General features: G+C 36.8%; 1 protein-coding gene across 3 annotated transcripts; it reads left to right on the top strand.

Moving 5' to 3' along the window:
• On the top strand, window positions 1-26,342 carry Cht10 (Chitinase 10). 3 transcript variants are annotated; one of them, NM_001042957.2, is made up of 9 exons: window positions 1-61; window positions 692-746; window positions 9,826-9,878; window positions 9,936-13,460; window positions 13,513-13,698; window positions 20,230-20,509; window positions 20,570-21,925; window positions 21,983-22,169; window positions 24,950-26,342. In NM_001042957.2, exons 3-9 carry the CDS (start codon window positions 9,846-9,848, stop codon window positions 26,241-26,243), a joined length of 6,861 nt encoding a protein of 2,286 aa, NP_001036422.1. In that variant the 5' UTR covers window positions 1-61; window positions 692-746; window positions 9,826-9,845; the 3' UTR covers window positions 26,244-26,342. The 3 variants fall into 3 exon arrangements, with proteins under 3 accessions (NP_001036422.1, NP_001260698.1, NP_001260697.1); NM_001273769.1 differs by lacking the exon at window positions 1-61 and adding an exon at window positions 88-219; NM_001273768.1 differs by lacking the exon at window positions 1-61 and adding an exon at window positions 497-627 and having other exon boundaries at window positions 9,812-9,878.
• Window positions 26,343-26,803: the final 461 nt, after the last annotated feature.

Here is a 26,803-nt window from a genome sequence, read left to right as displayed (position 1 = left end):
ATCACACTTGTGAAAGGTTGTGTGCAAATTATCGGATGTTACCGCCGCCTTCAGCAACTCAGTAAGTGATAGCATAGCATGGCATTGCTAGATTTTTTATAAAAGTGTGACATTAGTTCGTAACCGCGCCCTAAGGGAAAATGTACTTTCGTTGAAATGCCAATAGAAATGTCTAAAAACGTTTAAAACGTAGAAAAGAGAAAAGCATGTAATGTTAATGTAAGTTAGTAAAATACTTGATTAATTGATCAACAACAAAAATAACACGCATTCTCAGTTGTTCCATCGTGAAAGCAAAACGAGGATATGAAGACCGATCAAAGTTCTTGGCGTTCAATGAACTCCCACAAAACGGCCAAAACCCGAATTGGTTCCCTGCCTCAAGTAGATAAACTGAAAACTTGTTAAACCTCTTTTTGATTTTTGGTTTTTTTAACTCTTCCATACGCTTCTTACTGTTTCTTGCTATACGTTAATTCGCTGTCGTACTTTGTCTGGATTCACGAAGAAATATATAAAATTAATTTTACACCAAATAAGCAAACCGGTTCATAAAAGCCTAATAAATATGCGAAAAGAACAAAAATGTACGAAGAAAATATTTTTATTGAATTAAGCAAATGGATGGTAATATATAAAATTCATACAATTAACTAAGATAAAATTTTCTGAACGATTTATTTATTTATAGTTAAGAACTAATGAAAAACGGATGGACAGCCATGGCAATTTAGGATTTATATAACGTGAGTAAACAATATTATTTTTTTCTATGAACAACAGATAATTTTTGTGGTACTAATTATATATATACATCATATATATAAAAACACAACAATAAAGAAAGTTATCTTTCTGTAGTAATTGTATATTAAAAAAAAATGGTTTATACCGATTTTTCTTACCGATTAAGAACAATTACATAGCATTTTCAAATATCTTCTTAATTATTTTAGGCATATTGACAGAAGTCGGAAAAACAAATAATTAATCAAACCAAATTCAAAAGTGCGTTTGAGTGTCCGCGGTAAAAAGTTTTTGGTATACCGATAGAATTTGGCCAGAACAAATAATAAACGAAAAAAAAATTTTTAATTTTTTAAAAATGTGGGCGTGACAGTTTTTGAGGCTTGTGATAAGACAATAATAATTGAAAAAATATAAAAATGTTTTCCAATAGTTTTGTCCTTGCTGTTTTGTGCGTTTTGTTAATTTATTTAAATATTTTCTTGTCCACCTGGCCTTTTTCTACTGAAATGACTGTAATCTTACCTAGTTTTTTTTATAAAGTAAAGCTTTATAAGTTTTTTGTTTGTTAAATATAGATTTTTATACCCATTACTCGTAGAGCATAAGGCTATACTAGGAAGCGTTTCCGATCATATAAAGTATATATATTCTTGGACAGGATCGATAGCAAAGTCGATCTGGCCATGCCCGTCTGTTCGTATGAACGTCGAGATCTCAGGAACAATAAAGGCTAATTTGTATTAGTCTTGTAAATTTCTATCGATTTGCATAATCAATTTTTGCCACGCCCACTCTAACGACCTTAAACCGCCCAGAACTGCCACACCCACATTTTTCATAATTTTTTGGATATTTTTTCATAATTTTAATAGTTTTGTAAATTTCAATCGATTTGCCAAAAAGCTTTTTGACACGCCCACTCTAGACCCCTAAAGCCGCCAAACCGGTCACGCAAACACTTTTGAACATATTTGAAATTTTTTCTCATTTTATTCCCCAATATCAATCGATATCCCATAAAAATTATTACATTTCGCGTTGGCATTCACACTAGCTGAGTAACGGGTATCTGATAGTCGATGAACTCAACTATAGCGTTCTCTCTTGTTTTGGCTTAGATTGTATATATTGCTAGGCTATTGCTTTGAGATCACTTGTGATGTTGTGGATGGTGTAGTAGTAGTAGTAGTGCTACGCCACCAAATTTGTTGGTGCATAACTGTTATTTGTTAACAGTTTGTAGTTTATTGGGGTTGGTAAATTATTTGTGTATTGTATGCGGCTTTCTTGGAGGGAAATTATGTGTGCGGAGTATTTTTTGATTAGAATAAGTAGTTAGTTGTAGTTGTGTACACATCATTTTAAATTCCATTGAATTACAGTTAGAGACATTTTTGATAAATGGGGCTTAAAATTTACTCTAGAAGACGTGTTGACGGTTTCGGAAAGTTTAAGGTTTGTTGTTCAAAACGTCGTCGTAGTTCATTAAAGGTCGTTGTTTGGGATTTTTATTTTGTTCCATTTGGGTGTTTGTATTGGGTGCTTTATTACATTTAGATATTTTTGCGTATTACTTGGGTTGATGGGTCGGTCTGCCGGGTGTAATACATTTTGGTGGCTATTTTAAAATCCACTCGCTCAGTGACCTTGATAGCTGTGATCGTTTTTTGCTTGAGAAAGGCTGGACATGATTTGTCTACCGGACTGCAGTTAATGCAGAATGTGTTCCTTGTGCATTCGGTGGTGTGTTCAGCTGAAGAACAGTTGGAGAAAAATTTCGTGATGTGTCCAAGTTCAACGTGTTGTGCTTGGATACATTTACTTTAAAATTATGGAACGTCTTCATGTTCATTAATCTAACTGCTTGGTAAAGCCCTATAGTTTTGACTTGTAATGTTCCAGGTCGAGTATTTTGGAACGCATGTGAAGTCGATGACTTTTTTAATCACAAATGGTGAAATTTTCGAAACTTTCCCCATCTGTTCTGGTTATTACAATAAATTTCGGTTCGTAAATTGTGGGTTGTTTGCACTGTGCTGAGTAGTTCAACTTATTTTTGCCTTTTTATGAAGATTTGTTTTGATTCTTGTTTTTTTGAAAAGAAGATTCTGGTTGATGCGATTACTTGGGTTGTGATGCGAGGAGAGAGAGTAATGCGAGGAGAGTAATCTCAACGGAGTCGTCGACGATGAATAATATTTAATTTAAGAGATAGGCAAACGCTTTATTCTCTTAATTCTTAATAGACCGAGACTGTCTTTATTGTCTTATATTTTCTAAAGTATAGTCTAAAGTATAACTTTAAAGGGTGGACAAGCGTTTGCAAACGATGTAATTGCGATTTAAAAAATATATCAGATCTTGAAAATTGGACGTGGAAAAAGAACTAAATGGGCAAACGTTTCCATCTTTCAAATTTCAAAAATTCAATTTTTCTGAATCCAGCTTTTTTGAGCTAATACCAATTTATCTACATAATTTGGAGTTTTGTCGAATTTCGATGCAAAACTTCAATAGGGCATTGTGAGCAGTATATTTTACTCCATTAATATAAAGTCCATCAATATGGAATAGTTTTATAACTTTTTTAAATGAAAACAAAAATGTTCCAAAAAAAGAAAAAAACACCGTTTAAAATATATATAATTATAACTTCGCGGTTTGTTGGTTCATAAAAAAAAAATTTGTATTATCCAAAAACTTAAGCGAACGTCGGAGACAAATTCACGTCTTACACAATTGAAGTATGAATAAAATCTAAAGCCAATTTGCAAAGCAAACGCTTTGCAAACCCTTGCCTGAGCTTATTTACTTCTTCATATTGAGCGTACATAGGCTCTCATTTATTGTATGTTTACGATAATTAGGCGCTCTCTTGAATGGTTTTCGCATGGATACAGATCAGCCGAGTTTGAGCTACGTGGAAAGTTTTGACCCTTAAAGTTGTGTAAGCAGTTTTCACCCTTCTAGTGGGAATAACGAATAAGACTGCGGATGTTTATGAAGAAGTTGGGGTTCTAATAATTGTTTATCTTATGTGCTAAGGCATTCTTGGTTCTATGTTCTATTGTTGCTAAGTATAGGTAGGTATATGTTGAAATATATGTTATGTGGTTGAGCACTACATATGTCACTATATACATATATAAAAATATGCGACCTATTTAATGCAAATTTGCTTTCTTTAGGGACGACGACAAGCACTTAAGAATCGATGTGTACTAGACAATGTTTACTGTAATTTGACACAATAATTTTAAGACATTTTTGAAATTACTATTCATATGCTATATTCAAATAATTGGAACGTTAAGGCAATGCAAAACGAGAATTATTTTGATCAATTGATCAAAAATAATATAGATTTATTACAAAACACTTTATTACTAGCTTATCTTTGATTTGAAGCTGTTCACAATCTCGTATCGATTAAGACTGATTATCTAAATTTTAATACTAATCCACTCAACCTTGGCCAAAAGCTTTTCTTTAAGATTTTCTGAAACTTTCAAATATATTTAGAATAAAACATACAATATTATTTCACAGCAATGTAAAATTCAAATTTGCTGACTGATTCAGTTTGATTGAAGCGCAATAAGTTGGTCTCCAAGTAGAAGCTGTGTTTACTTTAAGATTGGTTATTGATCGGGTGGCTAAGTGTTGGCGACAAAAACAAAAGCAAAGGCAATGGTTCTCAGATTGGAGTTTGAAATTTGTTTATCAACTGGGGCAGAGTGCTATATTTATGGCTTGGATAACTTTCCCCTTCTAAAATGACGCGCCCCGCTTCATTGTGAATATCGGTTAAACGCTCTCTTAATTCTGTTGAAAATTCTTTGTCAGTATTTATTTATTTTTTATTAATTTATTATTTTTCCTCGTATTTTAGTGCAAATTGATTTCCTCAATTTAGTAAGCGGATAAAAAATTTTTATCTTTAGTTAGTTAATAAAAATGTTCGTTCATAAAATTAGATCTTTCATAAAAAGTATTTTCGCATTTGACGATCTGATAACTTATTCCATCATTACGTGAAATGGATCTGGCATAATAAATATCGCATATATTTTTTATTACAGGGTATTTAATATAAATAATTATGAGTTTTTTATGTAGTAAATTTTGAATACAGACATATCCATTAAATCTGCAATAATTACAGGCTTTTGTTGGTGATTTAATACAATATTTCTTTAATGTCTTCATTATATAACATTTTTGTTTTCTCCAGTGTAATAGTATCAATTATGTTTTACAAGTCAAATGTTAACAATCGTAAACGATGTTTTCTTAACGACAATTCTTGATCGTAAAGTGATTTTATCTCGTTAAACAATTTGGAATTGATAATAAATTGTTGGTTATTGTTTTCAATTAATTGGTTTATTTTATTCTGTATTGTAATGAAATCATCATGATCCGGAGTTCCAGCTAACCATTTCCAAGCAGTGCCTAACTCATTTATTCCCCTTTTTGATCTAGTTTATATCAGCTGTGACAAAATTAATTCGATTAATTGTAGTTCGTAAGTTATTTCCCATTGTGACCTTTTATTTGAACCTTTTTTATATATCCTGATTCTAGATCGATTATTTATTTATAAAAACTTAAATTAGTTACGTGGAATAATTTGGCATATGATTCATAAGTAAGAACATCCTTTTCGTCTTTGAACAGGAAAAATTAGTGATTGGAGTAATCAATTATTTCTGACTATCATTGATTGACTATCATTACGAATGGTGTTATAAGCATTAGGAAATGCATTTTCTGTAATTTTAATATAATATTTGTTAAAACTTAATAATGTCTTTGTAAATAATTCTGTTTCTACTATTGAATATTATTTTGTTAGGTAAGTTTTCTATAACAACCTGTTTCTTATATCTTGTTTTTAGCTTATTTCTTTCACCATGTTTCTTTTCATAAACATCTTGCCGCCCTACATGATATTAACTTTCCTTACGACCTTCATTATGTGTTTCTAACATTTTTTCTTGTGTGTTCTTAAGAATTCTTGAAGTGTTTTCGTGTTCAATTTTATTATAGAGAATTTCAAAAGTTTTTGATTTGTTGTTGAATGAATGCTCTGATTGAATCCTTTTGCGGCTTTAATAATTATTTCTGAATAGTCAGTGAGATTAAATCCTTTCTATATGCAACGAGCTAATTCTGTTAATGTTGAATGTGCACTTTCAACTTGTCCGTTTGAGGTACTGTGTCTGGGGTCTGCGAAATGTAAAGTTAAACCACATCTTTGTGCAAAGGATTTAACTTGTGCAGAGCTGAAGCGTGGTTTATTATCAGTCATAATTACTTTGGCGTGGGGAAATTGTTGAAGTAATTCCATTATTTCATTATCGATGTTTAGTTTATTTTGAATTTCTTTTACTACTAGGAATTTTGAATACGCGTCAATGCAAGTTAAGAAAATAAGATTTTGCGCGAAATAAATATCGAAGTGTAAATGTTCTCCTTTTTTAGGAGCTTCCCCAATAGGAATTTTAATTGGATGCCTAATATTTTTGTTTTCGTTGCAAATTGTACAATTTCTTATGTATTACATTAATTTGATAAATAAATTTTATCCAATAATATAAACAATCGATTTGTTTGTAATTTTCGTCTAGTCCTCTATGAGCTCGACTATGTGTTTCTTCTATTATAATAGATTTATCTTCATTATTCTCTACGTCATGTTGAAATATTTTAGTAAAAAGAAATTTGTTACTGAACTTATTTTTTAAAGGAAATTGAATATGATAAAGACCTTCTAATATGCAATGAATTCCTAATTGGTGGTAAATATTCTCTTAATATTCCTAATAAATTTTCTGGTGGGTCATGTTCGATTATATGTCGTGTCTTATCAAAAACTCTACATTACTCATGTATTGTATACTTCCCCGTTGTTAAAAACAGTTCTTGCTGAAACTGATTTAACGGTTTACGGGTCTCATGTATTACATCTTACAAAGCTGATTGATTGTTCTATGTCGTTGTTTGTAATATTATTTATTTTTATTGGAGATAATGCGTCAGCTACGACATTAGTTGTTCCGGGTTTATATATTATTTTCGGGGTATAACTTTCTATGAAAGAGTGCCATCTTTTCATTTCCACGTTCGGGTTTTTATCTGAGATTGTGAATGATAAAGATTGGTGGTCTGTTTGTATTTCTATACCAACAACACCATATAAGTAATTCTTGAGATTTTTCAGAGCCCAAACTATTGCCAACAATTCTTTTTTATTTGTGGCATAAAGTTGTTCGGTTTTATTTAATGTTTTGGATATGAAAGTAATTGGTTTATTACCCTGTGATAAAACTGCTCCGATAGCTACATCTGATGCGTCTGTCGTTAAAGTGAATTTTTTGTTATAATCAGGTTGAACAAATTCCACTTGTGCTATTAAATTATCTTTAAGTTCGTTAAAAGCTTCATCAGCTGGGTCATCTAACTGTATTTTCATTTTTGTAGACATTCTCCTAGAAATTTTTTTATTACTTCCTCCTAAGTATTTGGTTAGAGGTTGGGCAATTTTTGCATAATTTCGGACAAATTTACGGTAATAGCCGGTGAGGCCTAGAAAACTTCTCTAATGTTCATATAGGTACTTCATAATTGTGGAAATTTTCTGAGGATCCGTTTTAATTACATTGTGAGAAACAATATAACCAAAAAATGCTGTTTCTAATTTAAAGAATTTACATTTTTCAAGTGAGATTTTCATATTGGCTTTTTGTAAAATATTTGAAAATTATTTAAATGAGATCGGTATTTGAAAAGATTATTATATCATCCATATAAACATGACAAGTTTTTCCGACTTTTTCTCTTAATAAATCCTCCATAGCTCTTTGAAATATTCTCGGTGCGTTTGTTAACCCAAATGGCATACGCGAGAATTCCAATTTCCCATTGTTAATAGTTGTTTTTATAGTGTTTATAATAGTGTTTTTTTATATCTGACTCAGGGTTCTGATCTAAAAAATGATCTTCATCAGTTAGTTAGATATTCTAATACCATTCTGGGCTGGTTGACTTACGGTCCGAGTTGCTTCCCTTTTTAATGGGATTTGCGGTTCAGGTTTTTGTGCTAGATATCGTCTAAAATTTATTTTGTTGTGAAAAATTATTTTTATTATACCCCCTTTTATAATTATTAGTCTGACGATAGTAATAGTAATATTTTGGTACCTTATAGAACTATCTATCTACATTGGTTCTGGTGGTACCTTAAAATTGTTATTTGAATTTCAATTATTATTTTGTTTAAAGTTCCCATTTTGCAGCCAATTATTATTATAATTATTATTCTGATTTTTATTCCCATAATAGACTTTTTCACGTATACTATTACAAGACTCTTTATTAATAGCTTATCTTTGATTTGAAGCTGTTCACGATCTCGTCCCGATTCAGACAGATCTTAATTCTAATCCACGCAACCTCGGTCAGAAGCTTTTCTTTTGGATTTTCTTGATCTTTCAAATATGTTTAGTATAAAACATATTATTTCACAGCGTTGTAAAATTCAAATTTTTTGACTGATGCAGTTTGATTGAAGCGCAATAAGTTGATCATGGTTTGGTCTCCAAGTAGAAGTTGTGTTTACTTTTAGTTTGGTTATATATCGGGTCATGATGATTTTGAATTTAAAAATCTAATACATTTTAGGAATTTATTAAAAACCACCGCTGGATAAGGGATAACAAATATAAATTCGGATGGCAGAAAAAGCAAATCCATTCGCTGGGAAAGTCACCCGCTTTTGTAATATATGCACATGTAAATCGTTGTCAATTATCCCCGTATCCAACTAATATAAAGTACATTAATTTAAAAAGCGTATTGTATTGTATTGTAACGATTCATAAGACTAGGGTGGTGTTATGAGATATTCCAGGACGCACACGCGAATTTCCAGCTGCTCCATGTCGGTTAGGTGGGGTGATGGTCTTGTCCTGGAATCTCAGCCTAATTTCATTCTGATGATTATCGATGTTGATTGCGTGCTACGATAATTAAGAAACGGACGGCAAATCGCCATTCACGACACAGACAACGGGCAGAAGATTCGTTTACCCTACAAGCTATCGCTTGGTTCTCAGATGTGGTGTAGGATCATGCATGTAGATGCCCGTCCTTCCTTTGCCATTCTTTACCAAAAATTAAAAACAGTTGTCATCCTGAATGGCCCCTTTTGGTCGCTAACCGCGGCTCACAGGGAATACATCCTAGTCAGAGGCAAACGAGTTAGGTTTCAAAACATTATAGAAATATATATTTAAACACGACTAAAATTTCTTACAGCTATATTATATATAATTATTATTATTATATAATTACAGTTATTTTCCTTAAGTTTTGTAGATTGCAAGAGACCGTTTATTATAACTGATCATTTGAAACTAAAACTAACATACAAAGTATCGTTACTTTGTCCTCCATTCGCCGCTTCGTTACCTCCGCTTGTTTGCACAAAACTTATAAGACTAATAAAGCTATGAAAAAATATCGAAAATTTTTTCAAAAATGGGGGCGTTGCAGTTTTGGGTGGATTTAGAAATTTGGAAATCTATAAAAATTTACAAGACTAATAAAAATGTGAAAAATATCAACAAATTGGACCACTTGAATTAATTACAAATAATAGAACAATAGCCGAGTCGAACTGACCATGTCCGTCTCTCCGTCCGTATGAACATCGAGATCTTAGTAACTATACATCTAGAAGGTTGACACCTTAAAACAAAACGCCTCGATCTCGGAACTATAAAAGCTAGAATGTTGAGATTAAGCATGTAGCTTCCAGAGACATAAACGCAAGTTTGTTTCCACATATCGCCACGCCCACTCTAACAGACTTGTAACGACCACACCTTTTTACAATTCTGAAATCACGCACACTGTTTTTTTTAACAATTTTTAAAGTTTTTCTCATTTATTTCCCAATACCTATCGATATATTTATTTATATATATAAAAATATTTTTTTTTCTTTAGTGTTAGTATTACATTAACAACCTGCTTTTCCTTGCATGTAAAATAGTATTCTTTTTGCAGGAATTATACAAAATTTCAAAATGCATCCGTATGTCCCAAGTGTGCTTGTGGTGGTAAGTTATCTCCTGCATCCCATGTATTATTTATTCCAACCGCGCTATGTTTAACAGGTAGTCTTGGCTATATCTGTAAAAGCCCACATTCGCGTTGATAAACTGCAGATCCATTCGGAATCCAACTATAAACCTGCATTCATACGTTCTGCGGTTGAGAGCATTCCTTTGGATATTGATGCCATACTCCTACTCCGTAACAGCACAAAACCTGAGTTTGGGGACGCTTTCCTACCGCTGAGGAGTGCAGTGGAGAGTATTCCCAAGCTTTATCAGAGCAACACGTCTAGGTTCAGAAAGAACCCTGATGTACGTTCTTTTGTGCGTGATTCTGTAGAGTCATTGCCAAATGATGAAGACGGACTGGAACACATAGAAATTTTCACTAAATATTATAACAGTGTTAGCGATGTTGCAGGAGTTGATCTAAAAAGCAAAAAGTTAACACATGTGAATTTAGATCCTGGGACCATTTCCGATAAGTACGCAGCTTTTATTGCCCGCGGAAACTCAGAAGACTATTATCCGAAGTCATACCGAGCCGGCTCGCCGCATCAGGAGTTGCTTAAAATGATGAACATCGAACACACCGATAAACTTGATCGGTACTCTGACCTGCAACACCAGCAGTCCTACGGAGCTTTGGGGTTGGCAAACAGGAATGATCTCAAAATGACTAAAAAAGTTCTTTGTTACATGTCGAATTGGGCATTCTACCGTAGTGGTGAGGCTCATTTTGTGCCAGAGCAGATTGATCCTAATCTATGCTCTGCTATTATCTATTCTTTTGCCTCCCTGGATCCTGATCACCTTACAATTCGAGAATTCGATTCATGGGTGGACTTGGATAACCAATACTACCGTCGAGTGACATCGCTGGGTGTGCCTGTACTAATTGCATTGGGTGGATGGACGGACTCTAGCGGTTCCAAATACTCCCGATTAGTCAGTGACAATCTTAAGCGACGTGTTTTTATATCCAGTGTGAGCAGCTTTTTACTACGTCATGGATTCAGCGGGCTCCACCTAGACTGGAACTACCCGAAGTGCTGGCAGAGCGATTGCTCAAGGGGACCTGTGACTGACAGGCCAAACCTGACTAAGCTTCTTCGTGAACTACGCACCGAGTTTCAAAGTGTTGATCCGAAATTTCAGTTGGGAGTGGCCATCTCTGGCTACAAGGAGATTATAAAGGAGGCTTATGATTTTCCCGCTTTGTCAGACATTGTAGACTATATGACAGTAATGACATACGATTACCACGGAGCTTGGGAACAGAAAACAGGTCATGTGAGTCCACTTTACGGCTTATCATCGGACACTTATCCTCAGTACAATACAAACTATACCATGCAGTTACTCCTAAAAATGGGAGCGCGAAGAGAAAAACTTGTATTGAGCATTCCGTTTTACGGCCAGAGTTTTACATTGGCAACCGCCCACCAAATTCTTGCAGGCCCAGGAGTGGCAGCCTCTGGACCTGGAGATGCCGGTGAATTGACAAAGCAACCTGGAATGCTAGCTTACTACGAGATTTGTCAGCGCCTAACAAAGTTTAATTGGATAAGTGATCGGAATTTAAACGTGATATTCGGTCCATTCGCTATGCTAAACGACCAGTGGGTAGGATATGAAGACCCCACCAGTGCCCAAGCCAAAGCTCGATATGCGGCTAACAACAACTTTGCCGGAGTGGCAGCCTGGACCATTGACCTTGATGACTTCCGAAACCTATGTTGCAATGAATCTTATCCTTTACTTAGGGCCATTAATAGAGCATTGGGTCGCTTGGACTCGGAGCCGCCAACTCAACCGAACTGTAAGCGTCCTACATTATTGGCGACACCAGTGCCGCCTCAAATGACAACAATTAGTAGCGATGGTTCTGGGGGATTGGGACAAAATCACGATCATACAACTTCCTTGCCAAGCGGGCAGATCAGCAGTAGTCCTGTAAGTACCACTATCACGAGCACCTTCCCCTGGTGGAGTTCAACTACAAAACGTCCGCGCGAGCCGACTAAGACTACAGCACAACCAACTCACACCACAATCCTCATTCCAGCAGGGATCAACCCAGTGGTACAGCCCTCGAATTGCAAAAGCGGCGAGTTCTTCGCTGACTCAAATAATTGTAACGCTTACTATCACTGTTTTTTTGCGGGAGAGTTACAGCAACAGTTTTGTCCAAGCGGTCTTCACTGGAACAACGAAGCTAAAGGATGTGACTGGCCGTCGTCCGCCCAATGCTCACTAAAACTCGATCAACACCTAAGTACTTCTTATCCAAACCCGATTCAAACGTCTAAAAAGCCGGAGACGACTTTGAAACCTAATAAGAAACCGTCAGAGATTTCCACACATCATCAGGTAAATTCTACCTCAAGCCGACCACAATATATGCGTCCAACTATATTGGAGTGCACTGAAGGTGATTACTACCCACACAGAAACTGCCGGAAATATTACATCTGCGTTAATAAGGCACTGGTACCCAGTGAATGTGGCGGAGACTTGCATTGGGACGGTATCAAAAAACTTTGTGACTGGCCTGAGAACGTACAATGCGTAACTAGCAAAAAATATTTAAAAATAATCAAATCGAGTAGCGCCAACGAAGAAGACCCGTGCAAAGGCGAAAAGAGAGTACCCTATCCAGGAAACTGTTCGAAATATCTCTTCTGCCTATGGAACCGCCTTCAGGCTAGTGACTGTCCACCAGGGCTGCACTATAATGAAAGAATTGGGAACTGCGATTGGCCAGCAGCTGCAAAATGCAATCCAAAAGGTAGTGAGAGCAGCGAAGAGGCAGAGCTGAACGCTATGCCGAAGCCTCCGACTCCACAAACCCCCAGTAGTCATTTGCGTCCAACGTACCCCACAGAAAAACCAGTTCCCAAACCTCGTGATAGTCACTACAAAGTTATTTGCTACTTTACAAACTGGGCCTGGTACCGCAAAGGAATAGGTCGCTTTACTCCCGACGACATAAACACGGAGCTGTGCACTCACGTAATTTATGGGTTTGCAGTGTTAGACTATTCCGAACTTGTACTACGAACACATGATTCCTGGGCTGACGTTGAAAACAACTTTTACACAAGGGTCACCAGCCTCAAAAGCAAGGGCATCAAGGTTAGCTTAGCACTTGGTGGATGGAACGATTCGCAAGGCGATAAGTACAGCCGCCTAGTTCGAAGTCCAATGGCCCGGTCCCGTTTTGTGCGCCACGCCCTCGAGTTTATTGAAAAATACGGCTTTGAGGGCCTTGATTTAGATTGGGAGTACCCAGTCTGCTGGCAAACGGAGTGCAACAAAGGGTCTACCGAGGAAAAGGACGGTTTCACTGCCTGGGTACAGGAGCTTTCTGAAGCGTTTCGCCCTCGTGGACTTATGTTGTCCACTGCTGTCTCGCCTAGCAGGAAAATCATTGATGCCGGATACGACATCCCTCAGCTCTCTCGCTATTTTGATTGGATCGCTGTCATGACATATGATTTTCATGGACATTGGGATAAAAAAACAGGACATGTGGCACCGCTGTATCATCATCCCGATGATGACTTTGAATATTTTAACGTGGTAAGCAATGAAATTTCGAAGTAAAATACTTTTTTAATTCTTTGTTTGGCAGAACTATTCTATAAACTATTGGATGGAAAAAGGAGCACCATCACAAAAATTAGTAATGGGTATTCCGCTATACGGCCAGTCGTTCACTTTGGAAAATACCAACAGCAGTGGCTTAAATGCCAAAGCCCCTGCACCAGGTGAAGCTGGAGAGTTCACCAGAGCAGCTGGATTTCTTGCTTACTATGAGGTAAACTAACTTTTCTCTTTTATTTCAAATAATATTAGAAAAAAACAGGTGACGCCATAGTCGATTTCCTGGATTTTTCCTGGTATGAAGCGACTAGAATGCCTCGATATCAGGAACTCCAGAGACATAGACTCACTGAACTGATACGGCCTCACTCTTTTGAAAATTGGAAAAATTTTCTTTAATTATATTTTGAATTAACTTTTTTAAGCTTCTATACTCGTAATACGTATATGAGAGAAGGAAAAATAAAAAACAGAAATAAAAAGCTTAATATTAAGCTGTATATATATACAAGGGTGCTCCGAAAATCGATTCACACTAAAAAACCGTAGTATAAATTGGGGTGCACCTAGCAGATTTTGTTCAGGCTTAAAAACCCAGTAAGCGTTTAAAGGGTTGTTTTTATCTATTTTCGAAACAATATTTCAATCATTTCAGTCATCAAAGTGTCATAGTCACAATTCATTAACAAAATGAATAACATGTTTAACATGTTTAAATATTTCATTTAAATAAATAGCACAAAAATCTATAAATTGTATAAAATTAGAAAAAAATATTATCTAATAAAATACTTGATTAATATAGCTCCTAGGATTTGATTTGGCTGAATTAAATACCGTGCTATTTATTCTCGATTAAAGGAATAGAAACCCGTGCCCGTTTGTATAATTGCCTGGTTGCAAATTATATATAGATCCAAGATTTAAATAGAGGGATAGGGATATACAACTTAAAAGCGCAGTGTTAATTAAATGATTTTTTAAATTACTGTCCCAAAAACCTTTAAAATTTTCCTTTATGGTAGCTTTTATCTCAGCTTGAAATAATGGTTCTAAATTGAGAATCTAATGAAAAATGGTAATAAATAATTAAGCACGATATCGCTTATAAAAAGTAATTTGTAAATTATATAAAACATTAGAAAATAGGTAAGCTCAGTTGTGCATGCAAGGATTACTGAAACTTAAGAACTTTAGCTGAAACTGCATTGTAGAAGCACCCAAAAGATATTGAGTGATGCAGTTAGTTGTAGTCTTCATACACGTATCCGGCGGGAATCTCTACTAGGGACCTTTCTGTTGAGGAATGTCAGGATGATAAGTCAATAGGACGTACGATAGGCTTGTGTTGGAAGAGTACATCGAGTATCAGCAATGTATGCATGTTCAGCAATCCTACCCAGGTCATGGTACATACATACATCCAGATGGTCGAAACAATGCATTTATTAAGGTACTTTTCAAAGTGCAATGTTAATAGAGCTGTGGGGGGCCAGTAGTTCTTGAGAATTCTGCTCAGTTCTGGACCAGTTCAGAAATGGTATGATGTTGTCCAAATTACACACTACTTCAGCTCTCAGAAGCAGAATAACGTAAGGCCAATATGATTCATAGTCTATATTAATTGGAGCAACGAGCCAGGTGGACGATGGCCGAGTTCACGAAAGTATGTATTATTTTCAAAATCGCCAGACGTATTAATATTAACTACGAAAAATTTGAAATTGAATAAAATAGTTGGGGAGAAAGAATCATTAAGGTGTAATATTAACAAATAAGTAAATTACCAATCTAAATTTAATAAATCTAATAATCCAATAAATTTATAAAAATCTGATGCTCTGTGTAAAAGATATTCTCGAAACAATATTTTTCGAGACTTTTCGAAATAATCAAATATCTGTAAGTGCAATGCAGCGTGTTATTGTTGGCCATTTCCCGTTTTGGAAGGAGTGCAAATTATTATTGGTATATGAGAATAGTGGATATAAGAATTAGGGGCAAAAACTTGTCAAAACGACGGAATCCTCCACAAATACAATATCACCAATGGATGCTGAAATACTTTGACTGCAGGTGAATGTTTTGATATCCGAAGAGCAAAAAGAATATAAAAACAAGTTAGAAAGCTATAGTCGAGTTCCCCCACTATCAGATACCCGTTAGTGTGAACGCGAAATGTTATTATTTTTATGGGAGATCGATAGACATTGGGCAATAAAATGAGAAAACAATTTAAAAATTGTTCAAAAGTGTGGGCGTGACTGGTTCGGCGGCTTTAGGGCGTTAGAGTGGGCGTGGCAATAAGTTTTGTGGCAAATCGATTGAAAGTTATGAAGAAATATGGAAAAATGGTTCAAAATTGTGGGCATTGCAGTTTTAGGGCGTTAGAGTGGGCGTGGCAATTTTTTTTTTTGCGAAAGCATAGAAATCAATCATTTTTCAAAAGTGCGGGCGTAGCATCTTTGTGCTGTTTGTAGTCCTTGAAGTGGGCGTAGCAAGCTACTTGCGCTGCTTTTTTGCCTCTAAAATCTGTATGCTAAATCTCAACCTTCTAGCTTTTATAGTTCCTGAGATCTAGAAGTTCATACGGTAACGCTTCCTTCTCCCTGTTACATACCCTTTTGTCTTGAGTAACGGGTATAATAAGTTCGGAATGTTTTAATAAACAGATAATAAGATAATAATTTGTCTACAATTTGCACAAAACGGAATCCCAAATGTTTCTAAAAAGAAATTTGTCGGAATTTATATATGTATGTATATTGCTTATATATTGCTGTTTTGTCAGCGTGTTTCCCAGGAGATAAGCTAGAGCTTCATCTGGTGAAAGAGGAGTTGATTTTTGCCATTGAATTTGCATCCTCGATTTGCTTGGAAATTCTGGTGTTTTTAAAGTTTCTATAAGAACAAAGGCAACGTCCCTCATGGATTCTTTTCTAGCAGAAACAGTTGTTGCATGAATCAAAAGATTTGTGTCGTGATCACTTTCACTTGCAAGATTGTATGCCAGTTTCCTTTTTAGTCTTGCTCCTGCACTTTGGTAAAATAAGTTTCGGCGTCCCATTTTCTGTGGTGTCTAGTAGTTTTCAAAATTACTAACAAGAATTGTAATCTTAGACGCCGTCCACTTAGTATGTGTGGAAATAAATCGGTCTAATTGTTGTTACACTCGGGCAGTTTTCTTTTAATGAATAATTCAAAATGTACTATTTTTTTTGTCAATCTCTTCTGTCTTTCTTGCTTCCAGATTATTGTTGTTGATTTCGGAATAAACGTAATCTGAAACATAACTTATTTGCCGATTGTTATACCTCCAAATGTCTAGGAGGTCGCTATGTCTGAACCCGAACTTGCCTATATAAAATCAAATTGTTAGAAAACGAGAAAAATGTGCAAAAGATTACTCAAATATCGTCAAAGACAATAGTTAAAGGTACAAACTGACGTTTTTATTTTCTGTCAGAAATTGTCAGAAAATAAGTAATACTCCACGAAACACAGGGGACACGTTAGAATTTTCTGTTAAAATACACATATATTTCATGTTCACAACACATAAACAGTACAACTACACACATATTAGCTACATACGTTAAAAACAACATACCTTGGCTTTTATTTTCAATATATTTTCAATAAATACTAACAATCGTACCACGTTCAAAAGTAAGCAAATAATTTGGCGAAAATTGTCTTCTCTTTATCAGCTATTTGAAACTACACCCCTAAAAGCTTAAAAAATGGTTTAGTGAAGCTTTCGGTAATTTTTTTTTTTTTTTTTGCTTTTTATTTACATATATGATCAATTTTCTTTTAGAAAATAATTGCTAAAGGACGATATATTGACATAAAAATCTACTTGCTGATGAAATTTCACTTCTGCACCTTTAACATGGTCGTCCTTACCAGAAAAAAGTCAGCTCCATTTTGACCAGCAAACCCTCCTTTATGCTATATATTTTCACATTTCCTGCGCATTTGATCCTCTTGAATTTACTTCCAAAATGCATGCGTTTGTCTGGACATCAATTCCCATCAGTGTTTTTTCGAATTTAGATAGGTAGATCGGCCACTGGCCACTAATTAGAAAATGCACTGGCGTGGTTGGTCGGTGTTATGGTTTTGCTTTGACTGTTTACAATGTTGAGCTAATAAACTGTCAACAACGAAATAGCTGCTACTGATACAAACAGGCGGTTTCGAATTCAATAGCCGCTTCCAAAAAGGGATATTGATATAGGCGAGGTTGGGATCGGAAGCGGAGAAAAATTGTAAAGTGCACCCTTGGTCAGGGGGTCCTACATACAATATATCGTTTAATGATGTTACTACCAGTATCTTTGCATCTGCTTGTTTTTCAATGAGTCCACAATTCTGTAGGCAAATAAGGATTATAGCCAAAATCCTGCTTCTTTCTTGAATGCTGGGTCCGTTTTCTTACGGCAAGTCCCCAAACTCTTTATGCAAGCATATGCAAGCACAAGCTAGTGAAAAGGTATTTATCAATTCAACTCCATCTGAGAAATTCACCTTTTAATATCGTGTTTCCCGAGAGACCTGTTAGGAACAATCAGGGAATTTTACAGTCTTATTGCTTCAGAAAATATAAAGGTTTTCGCCGCACCTTAATCTCCTAACTATTAGTATTTAGTGTTGTTTTTATATTTGAAAAAGTTTCCCAGTCCCTTGGAAAAGAAGTACTCCAATAGCTTACATAGTAAATATAAAAATTTGGTACGAAACAAATTATTTTTCAGTTACTTAAAACGACCATCCTATGCTATCGAGTTGGTACGTGAACATCGGACCAAGTCTGTTTTAGGATGAAGGCTGTTAATGGAAATTCTTCTAGAAAGGTGCATTTAACATAGGCATTGTTAATGATTTCAATGATTATTTAATGATACATTATGTAGACAGAAAGATCTTAGGGCTTGTGGAAGTGATGTAGCAATGCGTCAAAATCGAACCACTGCCTTCGATGACCTCAGCTACTTGGGTCTTAGTTCGATGACTTGCTTTGTTCCAAACGTCTCGAATTCGTGATCTTGCTCCTTGCTGACTTTCACGCCCGTATCCCAATTTTCTTACTGCTACATATTTTAATTAATGTTCTGATTCTTTTTGACTACCCAATTCCAGTGCTCACTCTGTTACATATGCCTCCTTTTAACCGTTATCTTGGTCTCAAAATAGAGGCCCAGGCGCTGTGTGCTTTCCGTCACCTCTCGCCTTCTTCAACATGTTATTTTCAAGACTCGTCCCACCAATATTTCTGCCCCCTGGCGCTGATATAATCTTCGCGCAGTCTTCGCATTGCTGGCCAGAATTTTCACCTCAAAGTCGTACTGCTGTGGTTCTAGCGCACGTCTGACGATTCTCCCTTAGTGGTAGTCTCTGGCGACCATTGGACATATTTCCGAAGTCGAAGTCTTGACTCTCTTCAAGAGCTTGTTGGTAGTCCTGAGGCCATACCCATTTGGAGCCCAAAGAGGTCGTTGAGCGGTTTTACTATGTACGCAAAGTCTGGCACGAAACGACGGTACCATACTGCAACGCCTAAGTATTGCCTCAGCTGCCTTGTCCTTGTCCTTTCATAGGCAGTGTCAGCTTGTCTATATTTTAACAAAGCTTGGCGTTGTATGTATCCTTCCCAAAAGACAGATTAAAAAAGTCTCAGATTGGATTGCCAGTTAATTTGGTGAGCCAGCACCTAGAAACCTCCACCTGGCCGTTTCCAACAATTACGGATTTGGACCACCTCTCCAGTAGTGTAGTGACCTGTGCTGTAACCGGGGCTTTGTTTCGGCTAAACACGTCTGACTGCTTCCAGGTTGTCCACGCGTTAGGATAGCACCGTGCAGTCCTCTATAATGATTTCCAGCGTTTCCTTTTTCCGTATGCCAGGGGTCCTATCAGGGTTTACATATCAACCATGTAGTCCTTGAATGTTTCTTTTAGCCCCAGCCCTTACTTTCTCTCTTCTTGACTGCAAGTTTGTCAAAGAGCCCCTGGGTTAGAATTATGCCTTGGAAAATGTCTATGAAGACGGTATTTTTAATTGGAAATTAATCATTTCAGTGATTTTTCCTGCATAATTTCCGACATCGCTCAGGGTATCATATTTCATATCATAATTCAAAGAGATTTTTTCTACAAAGCGATACCTTTGCGATATCAGGCTCTAGGTCTAGGGATTAGGTGTCTCGGAGAATGTCTTTCTCTCTCCTGAGCAGACTTGCACTAAGGACTTTACTTATACCTGTGCGATAATTTTTTCGGTGGGGGATCCTGAGTAGGATCCGCTACTCGGAACTAGTGGTGAAAGATGGGAAGAGTACCTATTTTCTGCAAAATTTATTGATTTTTATATTTTATGATCTGTTTTCGTTTGCTGTCTTCTATTAGTAGGCCAAAACACAGAAACACCCACTCTAATGCTCACATGCCGCAAACCTTTAGTTGGAAACAATTGTTAAAATGGTTTTCTTGTTATTATTTTACTATTTATCTTGGCAATATTTATTGATTTTTTATATCTTCATATCTCCAACCTATTTTAAATTTTTATTGGTAAGCCTTATATAGATAAAATAGCTTCGGTTTGCTCATGCAAGCTTCGATTATAGGCAGAATACTAAAAACCTTTTGTATTGTCTTTGTCCTTTGAATATTTAAGTATATATTTGGTGCGAATTTTTTAGTTGTGTTTTAACTAATTCGTATTACTGCTTTATATCAGATTTGTGAACGAGTAAATCGCCAAGGCTGGCAGGTAGTGCATGATGAATTTGGGCGCATGGGACCTTATGCTTACAAGGGAACTCAGTGGGTGTCCTACGATAGCCCCGATATGGTCAGGAAAAAATCACTACTGGTGAGGTCATTGAAACTGGGCGGTGGAATGGTTTGGGCTCTTGATCTGGATGACTTTAAAAATCGGTGTGGAAATGGCGTGCATCCTTTGCTCACTGAAATCCATAACGTGCTTAAGGATCCACCTAGTTTAATGGAAATACCTGGTATGTTAAATCGTAAACAATTAGGTTATCAGTGTCACTAAATTCTTTTACCTCGTCTAGGTCCTATCGAAACGACTCCTACAGAGTACCCAGGCATGGAAGAAGAGATACATGAGTCTAATGGGGAGGGTCCCGAGGTGCAGCCGATTGAAGCGGTGATGCAGACCTGCGAAAATGAAGGTGAAGAACATGAAGGTATTTTAGACCCAAATCACGTCCTTGAGGAGGAAAACATAGAAGCTACTGAAATGGCCACGGAATTTAAAATCATTTGCTACTTTACCAACTGGGCGTGGTACCGTCAAGGTGGTGGTAAGTTCCTGCCGGAAGATATTGATTCGGATCTGTGTACCCACATAATTTATGGCTTTGCCGTGTTGAGTCGGGACAACCTTACGATTCAGCCTCATGACTCTTGGGCGGACTTAGACAACAAGTTTTATGAGCGGATTGTGGCCTACCGCAAGAAAGGCGCTAAAGTAACTGTGGCAATTGGCGGTTGGAATGATTCTGCTGGCGATAAGTACTCCCGACTTGTAAGGAATCCAGAGGCAAGATCTCGGTTTATCCGTAATGTCTTGGATTTTATAGAGGAATATAATTTCGACGGCTTGGACCTGGATTGGGAGTACCCCGTTTGCTGGCAGGTGGATTGCAAGAAAGGGACGGCAGAAGAGAAGATTGGATTCTCAGCTTTGGTGCGGGAGCTTTTTTATGCCTTCCAGCCCAGGGGATTAATTCTGTCAGCTGCCGTGTCACCTAACAAGAAGGTAATCGATGCTGGATACGAAGTTGCGGAGCTATCCCATTACTTTTCTTGGATATCTGTGATGGCCTATGACTACCACGGTCAGTGGGATAAGAAGACTGGCCATGTAGCTCCAATGTACAGCCACCCAGAAGGAACAGCAAATTTTAACGCCAATTTTTCCATGAACTACTGGATCTCGATGGGAGCTGACCGGCGAAAGTTAGTAATGGGAATACCTCTGTACGGCCAGTCATTCTCTCTGGCTGAGACTACTAAGCACCAACTAAATGCTCCCACGTATGGTGGCGGTGAAGCTGGAGAGGCTACAAGAGCCCGAGGATTTTTGGCATACTATGAAATATGCTTGAAAATCCGACATCATAGGTGGAACGTTGTAAGGGATACCAAGGGTCGAATAGGACCCTTCGCATATCATGGGGATCAGTGGGTTTCGTTCGATGATGTACCCATGATTCGGCATAAAAGCGAGTACATCAAGGCGATGGGTCTTGGTGGAGCTATGATATGGGCTCTAGACTTGGATGACTTCAAAAATGTGTGCGAATGCGAGTCATATCCCTTGCTTAAAGCTATTAATCGTGTACTCAGAGGTTTCGGGGGTCCCCAACCGAAGTGCTTACTTGAAAACCCCAAAAGCACAATGAGTAAGAAACGTCTAGCATTATTCAGTAAAACAAGACTAATTCCGTACCATTTTCCAGAGCCAAACATCAAACCGCCTTTCAGGCCAACAATAAATGCCCCATCTGGACCTAATCTTGATTCTCCTACCCAAAATGTATCCTTAAATGTCCTGTCCATCAAATGCCACAGCAAAAACTATTTGGCGCACGAATGGGATTGCACTAAGTACTATATCTGCGAACATGGAACGTACGTCGAGCGAAGGTATGTGTTATGACATTATTTTCCATAGAAGATTTGATTTAGACGTATGGGTTTAACACCCTATATCTGGCTATCTTCGCCTGTACGTCGGGTTGTCTGTAGGTTTGGCTGTCCGTATAAAGTCTGTGATCTCGGGTATTATAACAGCTTGAATATTGCTATTAAATATTCAAATTTTAGTGATGCAAAAGCTTTGCCGATTTGTTTAGAAGCCCACCAAGCCCACTTTTAGGCCTAAAACTTTCTCGTCTACACTTTTAAAATATGTTTAAATTTTAAATTTCTATCGGCATGCCATAAATATTTTTGTACGACAACAAAACGCACAAGACTTAGCCCACAAAGGTATTTCTTAATTTAATTTTTTTTAAATATTTTATTTTAAAAATTTCTATATATATATATATGATAAAACATTTTGGCTACCCCTACTGTATAGCCCTTAAACGGCCTAAGACTACCATGCCCTCATTTAAAGAAATGTTAATATTATTTTTTTTAAATATATGTAGTGCCAATTTAAATCGATATGCCAAATTTTTTCCATCGTACTGAAAAACGGATACCTGATAGTTCAAGAATTATTTACTCTGCAAAAAAAATATGTTATTTCGGGAAGGTGACACAAGCCATTCCTGTATAGTGTGATGAAACTGGAATATCTGCTGTGCAGATGGTATACAGGAAGAGTCCAAGTACACATCCTCGGGGAACACCGGCGTTCTTGACCAAAGTCTCACGATGACTCCTCGAATGCCCGATGGATGATGAAGGATCTCAAAATTTAGTTGTGAAGTGGTGGAGGAATATCGGTCATTTTGTCCCTTGTGTTATACCTTGCTATAGGCTTGCTTAACGTTGGGGAAGACTGTCACCGTATAGAACTTGGAATCGAGGCCATGCGTTACGTGATTGACTAGACGGACAGCTTGTTTCGGGAAAACATGTAACTTCCTGACACCACATTGATGTTGGGGTAAATAGCAGTTCTGCTTGACTTAACGTGATATACACAAGATTCTTCTCCTCTTAGGAGAATAGTTATATAGGTCTTGATATTTTTAGACTGTCATTTACAAGCTAGCTTTAATAGCCAGCCATGCCCTTGTTTACCCTAATAATTCTCTCACATTTTTAAAGATTTATTTATTTTTTTATTTTATTATTAATTTTGCTAATATATATCGATATGCCGAAAACAACAAAAAAATTAATTATTAATCGAACTAAAAAAACTTGGTCGATACACTACACTACTTTAGCAGTAGCTGTAACCATATGCAAAACTGCATCTGAACTTTCAAAAGGCAACAAAAAGCTTCTACCACTATTTTGCGCACAAATATATTCGTATAGTTTTCGACGTAATTCTCGATGCTGATTCTGAAGAACTAGCATTCCCTAGCTTATATCCCGACATTAAAAGACCATCTTCAGAAACTTATACAACCATGGTCAGATCTGACCTTAGGAATGTAGATAGACGAGGTTGTCAAACTCATGAGGTATTCTTTAATTATGAGAAGTTGAAATTAATAAAAATTCGAAAGTTTACGTAAGCGGAGCCATGTGCCATCACAGCTGTTAACGTACTAAATGAAGATTATATTATATAATTTATAATTTGTCATGATGAGGGATATACGATCCATAGTGATATTGAACTGCGCTACCTTTTTGTTATAAATGTGAACGTAATGGATTCGGACGAGGAATTCTTTGCATCAAGCGCAACTATTAGCTTTCTGTTAAAAGAAAACTGGCTTAACTGCAATAGAAATGAAAAAGGCGAATTCAACCATTTATATTATGGCTTACGAAGCCGCTCAATATGGTTCTATAACTGTGCTCTGATGTCTATTTCGACTTTTGATTATATTTTAAATAAAAATAGTAGTCGTTTGACGGAGAATTGTCCAAATTTTGTTAAAGACCCTATACTGCCTTGCCAAAAATTAATAATAACATGTTTAATTATAATTATTATACAAAATAACTATGTTATAATTAATAACATAATTAACAACAAGCATTAAATGGAACAAAACAAAAAAACGTGTTTTGAAAATAAACGGCAATTAAAGCACAGAATACAACAAAACAGTCGTACGCTCTGAGCGAGTTGAAGCCATAAAGCAGGTTGCAAACTCCTCTCTCGCTTTATCGCTTGAGCTCGTGCACTCTGCCGTCAGCCTAAGCAGGGTGTTAGAGTGGGCAAAATTTTTTTTGCAAGTCTATAAAAATTTACAAGACTAATAAAAATGTGACAAATTTCTAACACATTTATCTAAAGTGTGGGCGTGGCAGTTTTGTGCAGCTTGTGGGCTTTATATTGGGCGTGGTAATATGGGTCGACAAACTTTCTCTGCGTCATGTCTCTAGAATCTGTACGGTAAATCTCAATCTTCTAGCTTTTTTTAGTTCCTGAGATCTCGACGTTCATACGGACAGACAGACATGGCTGGATCGACTCGGCTATTGATTCTGATCAAGAATATATATACCTTATATAGTCGGAAATGCTTTCTTATACCTGTTACATACTTTTCAACGAATCTAGTGTACCCTTTCACTTTACGAGTAACGGGTATAATTATCCTTCAGACAAAATATCTTGGTATGCGTAATCTGTAGTAGTTTTGAAAATACCTGTGCTGAACAATAAACAAGTCCTAGAATTAATAGTGGCTGGGGCTTGTAAGGCAAAGTATTTATTTTAAAATCAAGTTGCGACAAATTTAATTATAAGTTATCTTGTATTTATTGATTTGTATTTTCAGCTGTCCTTTGGGACTTCAATGGAATAAAACCTACTGCGACTGGCCTACCAATGTTCAGTCCTCATTGGGATCAAACCAGAGAACTCAGGAGCCAGCGGTCCATCGCCCCAATCCTACAAGTGTCATTACAGAGCCCCCAATCATCAATAACTCATACAAAGTAGTCTGTTACTTTACGAGCTGGGCATGGTACCGTTCGTCACAGGGCAAGTTTGTGCCTGAAGATATAGACGCCAACTTGTGCACCCACCTCATTTACGGCTTCGCGGTGCTTGATAGCAAGTCGTTAACCATTAAGACGCATGACTCCTGGACCGATATAGACAACCGTTTCTATGAGCGAGTTGTAGAATACAAGCAAAGAGGCCTTCGAGTCATGTTAGCCATTGGTGGATGGAATGACTCGTTGGGCAGCAAGTACGCACGTCTTGTTCTTAATTCACAGTCCAGGAGGCGCTTTGTCGCAAGTGTGATAAGTTTTCTAGAACAACACGGTTTTGAGGGTCTGGACTTAGCCTGGGAGTTTCCTGTATGCTGGCAAGTTAACTGCAACAGAGGTAATCCCACGGAAAAGGATGGATTTGTTGCTCTTGTCAAAGAACTGTCGGAAGCCTTTAAGGAAAACGGTCTTATTCTTTCGGCAGCAGTCTCGCCCAGTAAAATGGTTATTGATGCCGGGTACAATGTGTTTGAGCTCTCTCCGTACTTTGACTGGGTGGCCGTCATGACGTACGACTTTCACGGTCACTGGGATATGCGCACTGGCCAAATAGCCCCACTCTTTCACAGAGGGGGTGACGAAAACCTATACCTTAACGGAAACTTCAGCATCCATTACTGGTTGGAAAGGGGTATTCCAAACGACAAGCTGGTTATGGGAATGCCAATGTACGGACAGACGTTTACGCTAGCTGACCAAAATCGCCGGTCACTAAATGATAAAACAGTGGGTCCGGGGAAGGCAGGAACCTTTACTAGAGCGGATGGATTCTTGGCGTACTATGAAATTTGCGAAAAAGTCGTCAACGATGACTGGAAAGTGGTGAGGGATGAAGAAGGTATATTCGGATCCTATGCATATAGTGGCAACCAGTGGATATCATACGATGATGTCACAACTATTCGAAGAAAATCTCAGTTTATTAAGAGCTTGCAGCTAGGTGGCGGCATGATTTGGGCCCTTGATTTAGATGACTTTCGTGGACTTTGCGGTTGCGGCAAGCACCCATTACTCAGGACTCTTAGTCAGGAGCTCCTAGGCATTCCTGGACAAAAGGCTAAGGACTGCATTTAATAACTTTAGCACAAAAGCTTGACCTGTATTCTATTCTAATTTATTTTATATAACCACATATTTGCGAATTAAACTATTTAAATAAAAAATAAATTAAATAAAAAATTAAAATTAATTTTGGCATTAATTCCAAATATTAGGTTTGCTCTTCTTTTAAGAAAAGCATTTTTGTGAGACCACGCCCTCTGTTATATCACATGTATTTTAATTCCAGTATTATATGTAAAAATTGAGTATGACAAGTATGATAACTTATAAGATTTGGTTTTAAGCGTACATTTTGCCTTATAAAGAGCATTCTTCTTTCAGGTCCACATCGAATATTTATCCAAATATTATATTATTTTTTTACAAAGAGAAGTAACGGGGCTTGAACCATAAAGTTGATTAGGTTTCGGTTTGGCAACGGGTTCTCCGATATTGTGGAACAATGTTCCTCCACGAACCATGGTTACCATGGTACACAAAAAAATTAAAATTGATTGCTTTAAGGGCGGCAGAGAGTCAAGATTACAGATAATGGGATAATGAGATATAGTCAGAACATAATACTATGTAAG

The sequence above is a fragment of the Drosophila melanogaster genome, chromosome 2L (assembly GCF_000001215.4).
Source record: "Drosophila melanogaster chromosome 2L".
In the NCBI taxonomy this organism is placed as follows: Eukaryota; Metazoa; Arthropoda; class Insecta; order Diptera; family Drosophilidae; genus Drosophila; species Drosophila melanogaster.
This window is presented reverse-complemented; position numbering and strand designations above follow the sequence as displayed.